Source organism: Amaranthus tricolor, chromosome 10 (assembly GCF_026212465.1).
Source record: "Amaranthus tricolor cultivar Red isolate AtriRed21 chromosome 10, ASM2621246v1, whole genome shotgun sequence".
NCBI lineage: Eukaryota > Viridiplantae > Streptophyta > Magnoliopsida > Caryophyllales > Amaranthaceae > Amaranthus > Amaranthus tricolor.
The window spans coordinates 7,421,921-7,438,215 of record NC_080056.1 but is presented as its reverse complement, the minus strand read 5'-3'; the positions used below and the strand labels follow the sequence as shown (position 1 = coordinate 7,438,215).

General features: G+C 31.4%; 2 protein-coding genes across 3 annotated transcripts; one reads left to right on the top strand and one right to left on the bottom strand.

The window, feature by feature from the left end:
• Positions 1 to 3,620, bottom strand: LOC130825673 (1-aminocyclopropane-1-carboxylate oxidase homolog 1-like). The gene is made up of 3 exons (XM_057691012.1): positions 2,918 to 3,620; positions 1,751 to 2,072; positions 1 to 548 (listed from the first exon to the last, which is right to left on the bottom strand). The coding sequence occupies exons 1-3, from the start codon at positions 3,448 to 3,450 to the stop codon at positions 303 to 305; spliced, it is 1,101 nt and encodes a 366-aa protein (XP_057546995.1). The 5' UTR covers positions 3,451 to 3,620; the 3' UTR covers positions 1 to 302.
• Positions 3,621 to 11,734: 8,114 nt separating this feature from the next.
• LOC130825670 (CASP-like protein 5B3) lies at positions 11,735 to 16,197 on the top strand. Of its 2 annotated transcripts, none has more exons than XM_057691007.1 (3): positions 11,735 to 12,205; positions 13,969 to 14,101; positions 15,050 to 16,197. In XM_057691007.1, the coding sequence occupies exons 1-3, from the start codon at positions 12,075 to 12,077 to the stop codon at positions 15,242 to 15,244; spliced, it is 459 nt and encodes a 152-aa protein (XP_057546990.1). In that variant the 5' UTR covers positions 11,735 to 12,074; the 3' UTR covers positions 15,245 to 16,197. The 2 variants fall into 2 exon arrangements, with proteins under 2 accessions (XP_057546990.1, XP_057546991.1); XM_057691008.1 differs by having other exon boundaries at positions 15,075 to 15,201.
• Positions 16,198 to 16,295: the final 98 nt, after the last annotated feature.

The following is a 16,295-nucleotide window of genomic DNA, read 5'->3' as shown; positions in this document are numbered from 1 at the left end:
TGGTAAAGGCTTTAACTTTATACACTTATTTATATTTTATACAATTTACCATTTTTTTTGGTGCACATAATCAATACCGTAAAGCGTAAAAAATCGAATTAATTGGTGAATTATGTTACATTGTTAAGATCTAGTGAATCAAAGATCAATTCAAACACATTTCCTTTTTACGAGTATAGGTATATATTGCTGCAGCAAGAATCAAACTCGAAATCTTACCTAAAGAAAACGATACATACTCCAACTGACATAAAATCCGAATCTCGATTGGTTTAGAATGATGAGTTGCCATGTTTGGGTGTCTAAAGTTTAAAATAACCGGTCCCAAGCTCATCTACAGCTTTAGAGGATAATTGTGTGAGTAGCTCACAGATAGTGAAGTCCTTATAAATAGGTGGATTTTGTTCAGAAGTTAACTCCTTAATTGGAGCATATTTCTTCTCAGATGGGATTAAACCATGGAAAAAGAATGCAATTGAATTCCTTGGTCCAATTTTTTTGGCAATCACTCTATGGTTCACACTTTTTAGCAAGTCATTAGTTACCATCTGTAAGACAAAATTAAAATAAAATACTCAAATTAGTGTAAATTAAATTTATATATTATAATTACAAATTTTGTTACATCATATTCGGAATAAATTATAAATTAAGATTGATCGATTGACAAAAAGCAAAGGAAAGATTGGGGTTGAAAACAGAAATACAAGGGGAAGGGAGGTAAGGAAAAGAAAGGGAAGAGAAATAGAAGAAAAAACTCTTGTTTATCTTGGAGAAAAGAAAGAAAAAGGAATACTCTTATCATGTTTGGGAACGATGATTTCATTTGGAAATTTGAAATTGGTTCAAATTTATTGTTTGACAAATCAAAAATTTTCAAATTTGAATTTGGGTCAAATCCCACCATCGTTTTTAAAATAATTAAAGTTAAAAATTTGAAAATGACTATCCAAACCTTGTCATTTCTCAAATTTTTTATTTATAATTTAAAATAAAATATTTATTTTCAAACACCACATTAATGAATTAAAGGTAATGCTTATGCATATGTGGCAAGATTTTATAGCAACGAAAAAATATCACTCAAAAGATAAAAAGTAATGTAAGTGTGAAATGATTAGTAATCAAGACAAAAAGAAAAAACTCTATATAGTGTATAAAATTAAATCTTAACGATTTATTTGGTTGTTGTTGGTATTATATACGGTGAAAACGATAATAAGAAAATAAATTTAATTTTGGTAAGAAAAATCTTTTAATAAGTTTAAGGTTATATATTTTTTCTATTTCAATCAACTCCTTTTTTTCATAAAATTTATTATAATTTATTACCGTTTAGAAATATGGTAAAAGGTGATAATAAAAAATATAGAATAAAAACGCTTTTTACAATCAAATTTTCATCACTATGAGAATGATGTTACCTAATACATTTATGATTTTAACTTAGAAGAATAATTCCGTTATCACCATTAATACCAACAAAATAGACTGTAAAACTGAAACAAAAGGGAATATTTAGAGTTGAATATAATGTCTTATAAATTTATTATTAGGCTTGTTCACAACAAGATCAGCATAAGAGGAGAATTGGTTACGCACAAACCCATTGAGGATTAGCCCATCAAATATATATGATAATCAATCTTTTTCTAATTTCCGATGTAGAATCACAAATAGGTTATTTTTCAAGAGTCTAAACTCCAAAATAAATGATAAAAAAATAAAAGCAAGGGATAAAAAATGTAACCTGAAGTGCATCTCCAACATTAATAATGAAAGCCCCTTTGATAGGTTTAATGTTAACCCATTGATTTTGATGAAGAACTTGAAGACCACCAATTTGATCTTGTAAAAGTATTGTGATGAAAGAGCTATCAGTATGTCCACTATTTCCTAAGGTCAATTCTGGTTCTGGACATGGTGGGTAGTAGTGACTAGCCAAAGACCAACCTTTACTACATTCCAATTTTCCAAGATATTCTGATTTAAGTCCAAGACCCATTGACAAAAACATTAGTATTTGTTCTCCAAATTTAAGCATATGTTCAATGTATTTCATTATCACTTCCCTGCAAGAGTATTAGTCCACAATTTAGTCAATACTCTCTCCGTTTTGATATACTCGCTAAATTACTACTATTGACACTATTCATCATTCAAGTTTATTTTATATATTGCAGCTAATATATAAGAAAAAATATAGTTAAGTGAGATCTTATTTAGTTGTTTGAATCGTCTAATTGCATACTTTCATAATATTAACTTTTATGATTTTTAAACGTGTATAGTTTAATATATAAATAATCAATATAACGCATATTTTTTGAAATAATCAAAATAAATTGATCGCCTAAAATTAAATTCTTAATTTTTAGAATTTAATATTCTTTGGGATAAAGGTGCTCTAGAACAATCTAATATGTTCAAAAGGAGTAGACTTATCAAAACGGTATGTCGGGTGGGTTGTGAGTGGGGACACTATAGGTCGGATTAATTTTGGGTCATAATAATTTTAGGTTCGATCTTTTTGGGTTTGGGTTGGGTTCGGTCAACCCAATAACGAGTGAAGGATTTTAAAAATACATATTTTATCATTAATTCTTAAGGTTACAATAAAGAAATGTTGACTCAAAATATAAAATTTAACTAGAAATATAGTGGATCTCAAGTCCTAACTAAAAAAGATAATGTGAAACTGAAAATAATAACGCAAAACTAATAACGGGTCAAAATGGTTGGGTTTGCATTTCGGTCAGGTTTGACCCAGTATTTTCGGTATTTCAGGTCGAGTCATTTTTTGTTATGAGTCTAATCTAAATTTTCATATTATGACCCACTAGTTACTAATCAAGTTTCAGGTCAATTTTAGAACAGATGGGCATATATAAGTAAGAGATAGAAAAAAAGAACTCACTTTGATATTAGAGGCAACTCTTGAGGATCAAAATCACCAAGCATAGTATTAACATAAAAAGTATCCCTCCAATTAGCAGCATTAGATTGATACAGATCATGATTAGAAAGAAACCCAACTTTCTTATTGAAATAATCACGAGTATAAAACTTCTTCTTAGCCTCACTATCTTGTTCATGAAACATTTTATTCACTTCAATCATCTCTTCCAACAATTCTAATGGAATCCCGTGATTTATCACTTGAAAAAATCCCCATTTCTTAGATGCTTTTACAATTTCTTGTGCAATCTCATTTTCGGACCCATGATCAAAATCTATGACGGGTACACTTATATTGTCATGGCATGTACTCAAATCCTTTGAACGATCCTTAAGTGATCTAATGAATATGCTAGGAATAGTTTGTATTCCTTCATCTACAAGACCTTTTACCCCGGTTTTTCCTTCATCGAACGCCTTCAAATCGTTCATTCGATCATTGTTTGTTGTAGGGGAAGGTGATGATCCATTGTTGATCACTTGGGTGTTCATTGTTTCTTACAAAATTTGTGTAATGGGATGGAATTTGGAGCTATAGAGTATTGATTGGGTAGGGCTAGTTTTGAATGAGATAAGGTGTAGATTGTTTTATACTTGTTTAGTCCCATTAAGTATGCTATGTGGGTCCCAAATACTCCAAGAAAAAGAGGGCAAAATGAAACTGGCGATTTAATGGTGACAAAACATTCAGGTCGTCTTAAAAATAGTGGTCAATAGCAATTTAATGGTGACAAAACATCCAGGTCCCAAACATGTTGCCACTAGTGTGTAGTGACTTGGGATATTTAATGGGTAGCAGTGGCGACTAGATTTTTGGGTCTCTATTGAGTTGCCATTCTTATAAAAGTGGCGACTAATCCCAACTCAACCTAGGTTGCTAGTTTTATCCAAAAGAGCATAAAAAAAAATTGCATATTATTTTTATTTTTATAAATTGGTAACGATGAATATTGTTTTCTAAGACTTACATTTATTATCTTAAATGCAAACTCTGAATAGTCTACATTAAACATTAACCAAGCCTCTAAATCTGATGGATGACACATCTCAGATCAAGAATATGGGTGATAGGATTATTTATGATCCTACGATTCGATCCTATAAGGGTAGTCTCAATCATAAAAAATTATCGTATTCTACTTTTTACTTACATATAAATGCAAATTAAATATATCGCCGTTACGATTATCAAATTCATATACTTATCGATTTGCAGAACATAAATAATTATTAAAAGCACTTATTTTAATCAATTAAAAGATAAAGGCCAATAAATCTTTATATACAACTCAAAACTTTAGAGATGTACTATAATGAAAAACATGACGTTATCAATTATCCTATAGCATATCAAACATATTTGTAGAATTTTACGATCCTACAATGCAATTCTACCAATTTCGTTCTTACCCCATTATCAATGTTAGGTAGGATTTCGATTTTAACAACCTTGGTCCCAAAAAGCTCTTATGTGAGAGCTGCAAAGATTAATCACAAGTTGATAAAATAAATAAATAAATAAAATGAAGTAAAATAATAAATTTGTTTGATAAGATTAAAACCAAAGAACTAAGTGGAATCTATGGTTAATCACAAATTGATAAATGCACTATTCTCCTTACCAAGTTGGACTACAAAATTTTGACTACAAGGAAGCCAATTAACAAGGAAATCAAGTTGTGAACTCGTTGTCATAGAGGGCCATCATTAATTATCAAGTATGTCTGTATGTGTATGTAAACCATCAGGAAAAAAAGCATTCACAACTGTAGGAAATAACTGTTTGATTTATTATTATTATTATTATTATTATTATTATTATTATTATTATTATTATTATATAACATAGATGATTTAACAATCTTACTAAATTTATTAAGATCTAAACTCAATTGTCAAAAACATTCATTAATGAGGGCGGTGGCATCTAATGATGGTCATTCTGAACAAAGGTGTTAATTCAAGTCATCGAATTTACTTTGGGTCGATTTAAAATCAGATTTTATGCTCTTATTAGTTTTTACATAATTTTAAAATTGATTCTAAAGTTGAATCGACATTATATTTGATTATAAAATCAAATAATTATCAAAATATTGAATTTTTTTTAAATACCTCTTCTTAAAAAGTATTGGACTACAAATACCTAGCAATTAGCGTTCCTTGACTTTCAATAGCACATCTATAGTTGATTGACCCCACAAATACCTAGCATTATAGAGGTAATATATTTCCCATCCTCCCCAAGAATAAATATTTACCCTTTAAAATTGAGAATTCCCTTCATTTTTCATCACTTTGCAACCATTTTTTCACCTTTACAACAATCAAATTTCACTAATTTCTCATTTATCAACTTTATTTTTTACTTTGACTTTTTTTCACCCCTTAAATATTTACACCCAAATCAACCATGCCCTAACACACACTCTATAAAAATATTTTGAGCTAAAAGTGTTAGATGCAACACAAGTCTTGCTTATACCTGACACAAAATATTCCACTTGGATTTAAAGTGTGAATGAGATTCGAACCTATAATCCTTTATTATATTCACTCTAATACCATATTGAGAAACCAACTTAATCAAAAACTTAATTTAATGATTGAAGCATTAATATACGTTAAAAGCAACTTTTTATACGAAAATCAAACTTAGATCACAAGTTACGATTATTTAATTTGTGCCGGAAGAAATTTTATATTATTGGTAACTATAATAACACAATTTTACCCGGTTCCTCTAAATTGTTTAAATACTATCTTATATTTCTTTTTATGATAGCTGTGCTTTTTTTAAATCGGACAAATTGCTTCTAAAAGATCAATTTTTGCCCCATCAGCATAAAAGAGTTAATCTTACATTAATTCTACAAAAGTTTAACCTTTTACTCTTATTTGTGATGAAAGAGTCAAATGACTTGTCACCTATTATACAAGTTACCTTTTACCTTTTTTTTGTGTTTTTTTTACTATTTTAAACTTGAAAAACATGAAAAAAAGGAAAAAAAAAAATCCTAATTAACCAAACCTTCTATCCTAAATATAATAACTAAGACTCCTATGCTTATACTTGATCTTTGACAAGTATGGTAACTTTTTTCTCTAGTTATCCTTTTAAGGATATAAATAATTAAATTAACCATTATTCCAACCCTCAGCTTAAACTTTCAGTTGAGTTGGTTTCTTGACATGTTATTAAAAGCCAACGTGACAAGAGGTCACGAGTTCGAAAATCAATCGTCCCTCATTTAAAGTTGAATATTCAGCGCCTATGTGCACGTCTAGCTCAATGGGCTCTCGTGTGAGGGGGGCGTGTTAGAGTATATAACATATTATGAGGCCTCAACCATCAGCGTAAGCTTTTCGTTAAGTTAGTTGCTTGAGAAATTTACCATTGATAAATGGTTGAACATGTTTAAATTATAAATTGTTGAAAATGATAAAAAAAAAAATTGAATCTGAAGTAAATTAAACTAAAAATAAATTCCAACAACACAACAATTATATTGGAGGTTTTAGATTAAATATACAAAAAGTAGACATACAAACTCCTGGGCAAAAAGAAGATGAAAAACAATATGGTCATATTAATAGAACTTTTTACACACTGATATTTACGAATATCATAACTAAAGAAGAAAAACTAATAATATAACCATACACAAACAAACACCTTTAATAGGGGTGGAAATTAGGGTGAGAATTGTACTATTCAATTATACATAATTATTTACTAATCTAAGTAATTAAGGGGGCGTTTGGTTCGCACAAGGGAATCGGAATGGAAAGAGGAAAGGGAATGCAGGAGAAAGGAATGGATTCCCCTAAATTAGCCTAGTCGTTTGGTTGTGTTCAGGAAACGGAATGAGCTGCTGAATGATTCCCCTTGTGACTGTTTGGTTCAAGTTAAGGAATCAAAATTTGAGTTTTTAAATTCTTTTATATTTTCTCCAAAAATAAGTAGTTGTTATATGATAAACTTGAAAAACTTATTTTTTGAAAAAACATAACTCTAAATAATAACAACGTAGCTCGATTAATTACATATAATCACTTGTTTGTAGATCAAAATACATACGAAAAGTGTTCTAGTCCTTTCATAGTAATTATGAATCGAATACAGTCCCAATTTCTCTTCCTTTTCAAAGAAGTACCAATGCTAGCCATTTTCTGTACAAATGAACATCAATAAGAACATCAAAGAAGTACCAAGCACCTTGTTTCCATGTATTCTTGAAAACCAAACAAACAAACAAACAATGATACATAATCAAGTTTCTAAAATCCCAATTTTTTATCATACTAACCTACAATTCACAACCAAATGCGAATATATTATGAAGAACAACAATATCAGTAAAGAGCATGTAATATCAGTTCCAAGACACATTGTTTGCAACTGCCAACATTGAGTCCTCAAAAGAAAAAAACAGAATAAAACAATCATGCTAGAAGCTATGTAAAACTGAAAAATATTGTGATGCCACCACCCACAAATCTCACAGCTATCCAAAACAGAGCTGCTCAATGCACAAAACAGTCTCAAAAGCTTCAAAAGTCTACAAAATTGGTAAAACTATGTCACAAACAAAAAACTACCAACATTAAACTACAAGATGCTCATCAATCCTCACAAAGTTCCAAAAAGCAGCTTAAACCCCAGAAAAACAACAATTGAGAGAAGAATCTTAAAGCAGCTTAAAGCATTAAGCATTGAGAGAAAAACAACAACAAGATGCCAACATTAAGCTACAAGCAGCTTAAAGCATCAATAAGCATCAATTTGGGTCAAATAAACAAAAACTTGAACTCAGATTTCAATTGAGAGAAGAATCTACAAATAACACATAAGCTACAAGATTCAAGCACCAATACAGTGAACGTCAAACATAAAGAAAACAACAATAAAACGAAAAGAACATTGTAACAATCAACACGATACAGTGAGAAATCTAAAAAGGAGAAAGAAGAAAAAGGAAGACTCAACTGTTAATGGAAGATTTAGGGATTCTGTTAATGGAGGAAAGAGAACGAGGAGAAGAAGTGGAGTGAGATTTAGGGATCTGGGGAGGGAGGAGGCGCGAGGAGAAGAAGCAACAGCAGGAGGAGGAAGGACGCAGCAAGGATTTTGGTGAGGAAGGAGGCGCGAGGAAGGAGAAGGCAGCAGTAGGGTTCAAGAATGGGGAAGGAATGGAATGGGAAAGTGGGGGGGGGAGGTGGGGAATGAGGATTACCTCATTTAGGTAAACCTAAACCTTAAAATGGAAAAACGGAATCATTCTAAATGCGAACCAAACAACATCAAAGGGAATGGGGTATTTTCATTCCCTTTCTCTTTCCTTAAGACCCCCAACCAAACGCCCCCTATTAAATATATTCTTATTTGTCACTGAAGTAAGGAATGAGTGGGGATTGAGTTGGTGGGGGGTAGTTCGGGGAAAAGGGAAGGAGAAGTTTTTTTATTTTATTTTATTTTATTTTATTTTATTTTATTTTTTAGTTTTTAAATAAAATTATAGCACTCAATCAAAATATAACATGTAACATTTCAATTAAAATGAGATTGGGTGGTCATTTGCATTTTTTTGTTTTACATTGGTATTATTGAGTTGTAGCCTACTATTATTTGCTTATTTTATTATTTGAATTTAATATTACACTTAAAAGTTATTGTGGCACAATATAATTTTTTAAAAACTTCTTATATCTTTTTTTTATAAAAAAAATTACATAAAAATCAAAGTTATTTCATAGAATTTAAATAAAATAATAATAAATTTATGACATGTATATTTAGGTAAATTAACCGGTCAAGCGATCACCGATCTGACTAGCCTGATTTTAATGGTTCTAACATGCCATTTGGCTCAATCTTATAGATCGCAGAGGCAGAGCAAAAATTAAAAAATTCTATGATGGCCTTGTGCAATTTCAAAAATTATGATATTTTTCTTATAATTTTGTAATTTTAAACAATTAACATATATTACATAATTTAATATTAAGGCCTTCAATTTTTCAGATCCTGTACGATCGAACATGTTGAACATGCTTAAAATGTCTCAAGATAGATCATATTTGTTTAAAAGTGCCTATCATAGAGCAATTTCGAAAAGTATAGAACCGTGGATTTCTATTGCTTTTTTGTTCACTGGGCTTGTATCCCAAAGGAAGAAATATGGTCCTAAACCTAATAAAGAGCTAATATCAGAAGAAAATCCAGCAATTTATAGATTTTACGCTTGACGAGTTCATTACATACTTGTACTCTAAGCCCCTTGATCAACTTGGAATCGATCATTTCAAGCTTCCTTAACCTTAAGAGTGTTTGCAAATGACAGTTGGTTGTTGGTTGTTAGCTGTTTTAATTGGCTTGTTTAACCAGTTAAATATTTTAGATTTTTTGTTGGTTTTTAAGCTAGCTGAATAAACTAGTTGTGTCAGGAAATGTTTGGTAATTGTGTATTGATTGTTGCTTGTTTATTAGAAAAAAGTGAGTAAACAAGCCAAAGTTAATCAATAAAGCTAACCAAGTTAATTTTTTCATTATGGCTTAAAAGCAAATTTTTAAGGCTAGATCGACTATGTTTTTATTTTTGGGCAAATTGTCAATATAAACCAACCTTTCCTTAATCCACTAAAAATATATCCACCTATTAGGTATATTTGCTAAATATAAACCGTTCTATTGTTTATAACTATCTCTAAAGCTTTTTTGTAAATCAAGAATTAGGAAGAAATAATAGTTGAATTTATTTTTAACAATGATATCGAATAAATATGTGGATTTATTTAAAAATAAACAATATCCCCTTTATTGTTTATAACTTTATTTTCATCGGATTGAACAAAGAATGGTTTATTTTTTTTACAATTTCCCCTTTATTTTTTTGGGAAATTATCAATGGTACCCCTGAATTTTGACACTTTATCAATAGTATCCCTAAGTTTTTTTTATTATCAATGGTACCTTTGTATTATTGAGTGCCTTGTAACCGTAACCTTTTTCAACTTTTTCCATCTACAACCATTAACTTTCTTTTATGTTTTAAATTAAAAAATAAACGAAAAAGAAAAAGTTAATGGTTTTTGACGATTTTGGACAGAAAAAGTTTAAGAAAAACGTTACGTTTGTTAGACGCTCAATAATACGAGGGTACCATTGATAATAAAAGAAAAAAACTTAGAAGTATTATTGATAATGTGCCAAAACTCTAGGGTACTGTTGATAATTTTTTTTTTTCAATTGACTCTCTCATTGGAAGTTTTATTTTTGCAAAAACGAGGAAATCTTATACAATGAGTTTAGTGCTAATGACTTCAATTTAGTAGGTCGCGAGTCGAGAGTCAAGTGATTATCTAACATATATCTTGGAGATGTGCGACACTAAAACATTGGGGTTATAGATGATGTGTTGGATGAACATCAGAGATGTGCCATCTACTAAGAATAGATTAAGGGAGCAAAATCAAATTAAATGTTGATTTTTTAACAATGTTTAAAGCCCCTACTCTCCCTATGCTAATTGAAAGAGAACGGAGAAAAAGAAGAGAACGACAGTGAGCAACGATATAACTTATTAGAGTTTAGCGAGGACTGTAATGGTATCTGATACCATTAAAAAGACTGAATTCGTGAGTTATTTTAAATAAACCATGTGCAATACACATTACAAAGGAAACAATATATTCAAAACTAGGATAGAGAGCATACACAAAATAAAGGATATATGCAAAAATTTACAAGATAATAGAATATATATATATATATATATATATATATATATATATATATATATATATATATATATATATATATATATATATATATATATATATATATATATATATATATATATATATATATATATATATATATATATATATATATATATATATATATATATATATATATATATATATAAAACATAATCTCTGACACTAAATTATAAGCTTTAAAGCCTCTACCCTACCTTACTTTTATTTATGAGCTCTAAAGCTCTATCCTACTTTAACCTATAGGCTCTAAAGCCCCAATCCTACCCTATGTGCTTTAAAGCCCCTGCCCTCCCTTACTATATAGGCTCTAAGAACCTTATCTTACCAACGCTAATTAATAGGCTTTAAATCCCCTACTCTACTGTATCGTATGACCTCTAATACCCCTACTTTATGAGCTCTATAATCCGTACCTTACTTTAACCTAAGGCTTTAAAGCCCTTAACATATAGGCTCAAGCCCCTACCATATGAGCCCCTATCCTACCCCATTCCACTATTTATACTACTCTATGAGCCCTACCATATGAGCCCCTATCCTACTCCATAATAAAGCTTGCAAGTGATTAAAATGAACCAAAATAATACTCCCTCCAAACCATTATAATAGTCCCATTTGCTTGGGCACGGTTATTAAGAATGGTGTGGGGTCCATTAAAAAGGGTAAATAGTGAAGGGTAAGTAGTGATGGGTGGTTGGGTAAGTAAGGTATATAGGGGTATATTTGTAATTACTTGTGTGAACTAAGAATATTTAGGTAAAAAAAAATTGACAAAAATAAAAATGAGACAATTAAAAAGACTTTGCCAAATAAGAAAATGAGACTATTATAATGGTTCGAAGGGAGTAAATAAATAAATAAATTGAGTGAGAGTAACTAGTAAAGCAGGAATAGAATAATGGCGTAACTCATAATTAACGTTTACAAAAATTGACTTGTATGGATCTCGACACCGGAAGCGGCGCGTGAGTCCGATGACAATAGCCAGGTTTGATGAACGATCATGGCTTTTGACTTGGAGTAACTCTCAAAATACCCATTTAGCAATTACTTATTTTACACCCTTAATCAATTTCATCATTACCTTATAAATTATAATCTCTAATTCTTTAATTTTTTGCATCAATTCTTCAATCTACTATCCGGGTCTTGTGATTCGGATACCCCTACTCTGTTTTGGTCTATTTTTATCCCAAATTTTACTAATATAATTGTTCATCTTTTTTCCCAATTATAGAATTAATAGTTGAAATTGTGTTGAAATATGTTCAAATTTTCAAATGGGTAGTTGAGAAATTGTTGGTTTTGGGTTGGGAGAATCAAGAAAACTAAAAATGAAGGATTTTGCAGGAACACCAGGCACTCTAACTGGATTTGCTCTCAGGGTTTCTCAATTTTTGTTTGCTTCTGCTTCCATTGCTTCTATGACTACCACTTCTAGCTTCTTTAATTTCACTGCTTTCTGGTATGTGATTCTAATCAAAAACCCAGAAGAAATGTTTTTTTTTTAATTGATTCTTTTGTTTTTTATTTTAAGGAATTCATCATATGGTTTGAAATTATAATTTCCCTTGCCCTTGATAACTTTCACCCTTTAATTGCTGTTAAATTTGATGATATTTTGAATTTTTTTTAATGTTTGTGTGTATAGTAATTGCATATTGCGATGAGTTGAGCTAGAGGAAGTATTATTTTCTCCTCTAGGCACCTTTGTCCGTAGGGATTCTCTGACCTTAGGTCGAATAAAAAATGCGGATAATGTGAATTTTACGGTATGATTGTTCATGTGGTCTATGGTGTGAAGAAATCAACTCAACCAAACTGATGTTTGAGGCTTACTCTAACATGTCAATTCACACGAGAGCCCGTTGGGCTATAAGTGTGGATGCAACATCAGCCTTCCTCATACTAGGCGCAAAATATTCCACTTTAAATGAAGGGTGGTTGAAATCTGAATCTGTGACTTCTTTTCATATTGGCTTATGACAAAGCTTAAGCTGATGGTTGAGACTCTAGAATATGTTATATACTCTAACAGGATGTGATGTACTCCATTCTCAATGCATTTCATGAAGTACTACATTCCTTTTTGACATTGTAAAGCATCATATTCTAATGTTTCCTTAAATATTATTAGAAAGCTACAAACTATGCATGTGAATAATTGTTCAGATAACTGAAAAGATTGATAGAAAGTGACACATTTTTTGTGCCATGTTTGTGAATGATTCTGATGAGTAATAGTAACTATCTGGTTGCAAGTTTCCATTTAGAGGCTTTTTCTATATGCAATTCCTTGCTTTAGGCTCTTTCAATGGCCATGAAATTTTGTTCCTTTATCTCTTCATAAGAGTCTCATCTGCCATGAAGATCATGCTCACCAAATTGTTGTAGATGAGCTTTTAAAATTCCATTTGTCTCTAATAAAGTACAACAAAAAATGTATTCTTTTACGCCAATGTCATTAAGTGACTACCACTCTATTTGAGAGGGTTGAGTGTACGTAACCTTATCCTTGTTAATGACAAAACTCTCAAAAAGGATGTTTCCGGTTAGCCCTTGGTAGCAAATGTCACATGCAACTTCACACAAATAAGAATTGCATATGATTTAATGAATCAGTTACTTTAGTCCATTATAATCCGAAACCAAAGAATTATGAATCTTTGGTCCTATCGAAATAATGGACATATCTAGTAACGTAAGTGTTTTCAGGTGATTGACTAAATATAATTTCTGAAGAGAATATCTGGTTATCAGAAAATCTTTATAGGATAATAGAGTGAATTTTTCTTTATGGTTATATTTACTTGCAAGTTAATAGTATTACAGTCGTAATTCAGAAAGTTAAGTGAGGAATGTTATAGCATTCACCCTGATGACATCGAAAACTAAGACGTCCATAGATGTTTATTAGTTTACATGTATGATGCATTATGTATGAAAATTTCAATGATGTACACAAGCTGTTCTATGAAACTGTAATCGTCCAAAAAGAATTCGAAAAACTGTACAAACAGAATATTTGAGACAGTTTTCTTGCTGAGCCTCCTCTGTTGCTTAATGTTAGTCCCTCGCATACTTATTATTTTTCATGAAGGCTTTAATGATACCGATTGCTGCTATACTATCAGAAACTGTTTAGGCTTTATTGATAACGTTGTGCTAGTTTTGTTCTATTGTTTATTTAAAAGATTTGGGATGAATGTCTGAAACCCAGCTTTGCAGCTATCTTGTAGCTTCCATGGGTTTGCAAGTGATCTGGAGCTTAGGCCTCGCCATGATGGACGCCTATGCCCTTGCGAAGAAAAGAACACTTCATAATCCGATACTTGTCAGTCTTTTTGTGATTGGAGATTGGGTATGTCTTCTTGTTACTACTTCATTACTTCAATTTCACAACTGTTGTTCTGATGAAAGAATTTTAACACTAAAACACTAGAAGAGTTTTCACTCTATATATTTCTTGTAATGTGAAAGGAGCCATGAGGAAGTGACGCTAACAGGTATTAATTGCTCACGGATTGACATTTACTAACAAAATGGATTGACATTTACAATTGAAGAGTTGAATAGACATCAATAATTACTCACGACCCGTTTGGTTGATGGTATTAATTGGTGGTAACGGGAATGATCTGTAATGTAAATTTTCGTGATATTTATCATGTCATTACCATGTTAATGAAAGATTGATCATAAAAAAGTTTTTTGTTTACAATTTTTCTTTACCACCTAATACCACGTGTTTAAGTGGTAATGCATTGGAATGAATTTTGTAAAGAAAATGAGATTGTTGAAAGACAATAAGTATGCTCATTAAATTTTCAAGAGATGTTCTTACCAAAATTACACTATCCATTACCATTACCACCATTCAGTGCCGATTACCAAATGGGCCGTCAAGGTATTAACTATTCTTCCATGGCTGAACCATAAGTCTGTCAAGGAACCAACTTAACCGAAAGCTTATGCTGATGGTTGTAGCCATGATATATTATATTACATCACGACCCCTCACAAGAGAGCACTTTGAGCAAGTACTATGGATGCAACACATGCTCTCCTCATACATGGTGCCAAATGTTCGACTAGAAGTAAGGGGTATATTAGATGCGTACCGATAACTTTTTAGTCACGTTGCCTCTGATACTCTATCAAATATGAGCTAAACGAGCGGATTCATATTTTTGAGCTATTAGTTTGAGAAAACTGAAATCGAAGTTAAGACATTTAGTTGCCTCAATCGGAAAATACGATTCTGTAAGGCGTGATTTTTGACTATTATACGATGATGTGGTGGTAATAGGTAACGGCTATATTGTCTCTGGCAGCAGCTTCAGCCTCGGCAGGAATCGCCGTTTTGTATTTTCATGATATCGGAGGGTGTAACGATAATGCAGAATGCTTCAAATACCAACTTGCTGTTGCATTTGCCTTCCTAAGTTGGCTAACTGTCTTCATTTCATCTCTCATCATGTTCTGGCTTCTTGCAGCCGGCTAGAGATCTCCTTGCTTCGATTTTTGCACACTGTAAATACGAACAAATCGAAACTACACTATCAAAGTACGTGAGGATATTGCTCTCGTACTGTTTTATTTGTTATCGTTTCGAGTGTGTACAGCTCTTTTCGATTGATCGTATTTGTAACCCAATTTTGAGAAACCCAGGAAGGTATACCTTGTGGCTTGTGGTACTACCAATATTGAGAATTTGAAAGTGACTTTTCACTGTATACTTGTAGTTTCATTCTACTTCTATTTGAAATGCTATACTATCAGACATCTACTAGTTAAAGCCATTAGCCACTATAGAGTTGGTACTATGTATTTATACGGCACACCGTACTGCTAATCTATACAGGTATACCGTTTGGTAGAGCTTAAGTATCCATTCCATTATAGTTGCCACTGATAGTGATATTTCTCTATTGAACGTCACTATCTGTTTTTGTCAAGGAACCAACATGGTTGAAAATGCAAGGAGTCACATGCCCAAGGAGTTTGAAGCAAGGGAAGAGTAAAATGTGGTAAAACAAAGCCTGCTCGATCGAGCCTTGAACTACTGGATTGAGCAGTTAAGCAGAGAAGAGGAAGTGACTTTTTGATAGCTTGCTCGATTGAGCAAGTAAATGGCTTGATCGAGCAGGCGTGTCAAAAGCTGGATTTTTGTATTGCATGTATGATGCCTTTTGGAGATTTCTAAGTTTTGGCTTTTTTGACCTTCCTAGGCTAAGCATATAAAGAGGGTCTTAAGGGTTAGAAGATATAAGTGAAAGAGTGCAAGAAAGCTTTTGTTGATTGTTGAACCTTGTAAGACAATATTTTTTATATTTTGAGAGAAACTCTAAAGGATCTTTGTGAGATTAATTGAGTTTGAGTGAGATTTCTGATTGTAATTATTGTATTCACAATAAGAAATACAAAAAATTACTTTTAGGGTAGGGTATCTTAAGGTGCCACTAAGAAGCCATCTTTAAACATACAAATTTTTTGTTCATAAAAAAACATATATTTCTCTTAGAAAATTTGACTTATTTTTTTCGTTCCTCTCA

Coding starts and splice junctions, on each gene's coding strand:
- LOC130825673 (XM_057691012.1), bottom strand. CDS start 3,450: ATGAACACCCAAGTGATCAACAATGGATCATCACCTTCCCCTACAACA. Junction 2,073..2,917: donor GAGTTGCCTCTAATATCAAA/GTGAGTTCTTTT, acceptor ATACTCTTGCAG/GGAAGTGATAATGAAATACA. Junction 549..1,750: donor ATGTTGGAGATGCACTTCAG/GTTACATTTTTT, acceptor TTTGTCTTACAG/ATGGTAACTAATGACTTGCT.
- LOC130825670 (XM_057691007.1), top strand. CDS start 12,075: ATGAAGGATTTTGCAGGAACACCAGGCACTCTAACTGGATTTGCTCTC. Junction 12,206..13,968: donor TTTAATTTCACTGCTTTCTG/GTATGTGATTCT, acceptor CCAGCTTTGCAG/CTATCTTGTAGCTTCCATGG. Junction 14,102..15,049: donor TTTTTGTGATTGGAGATTGG/GTATGTCTTCTT, acceptor TGGTGGTAATAG/GTAACGGCTATATTGTCTCT.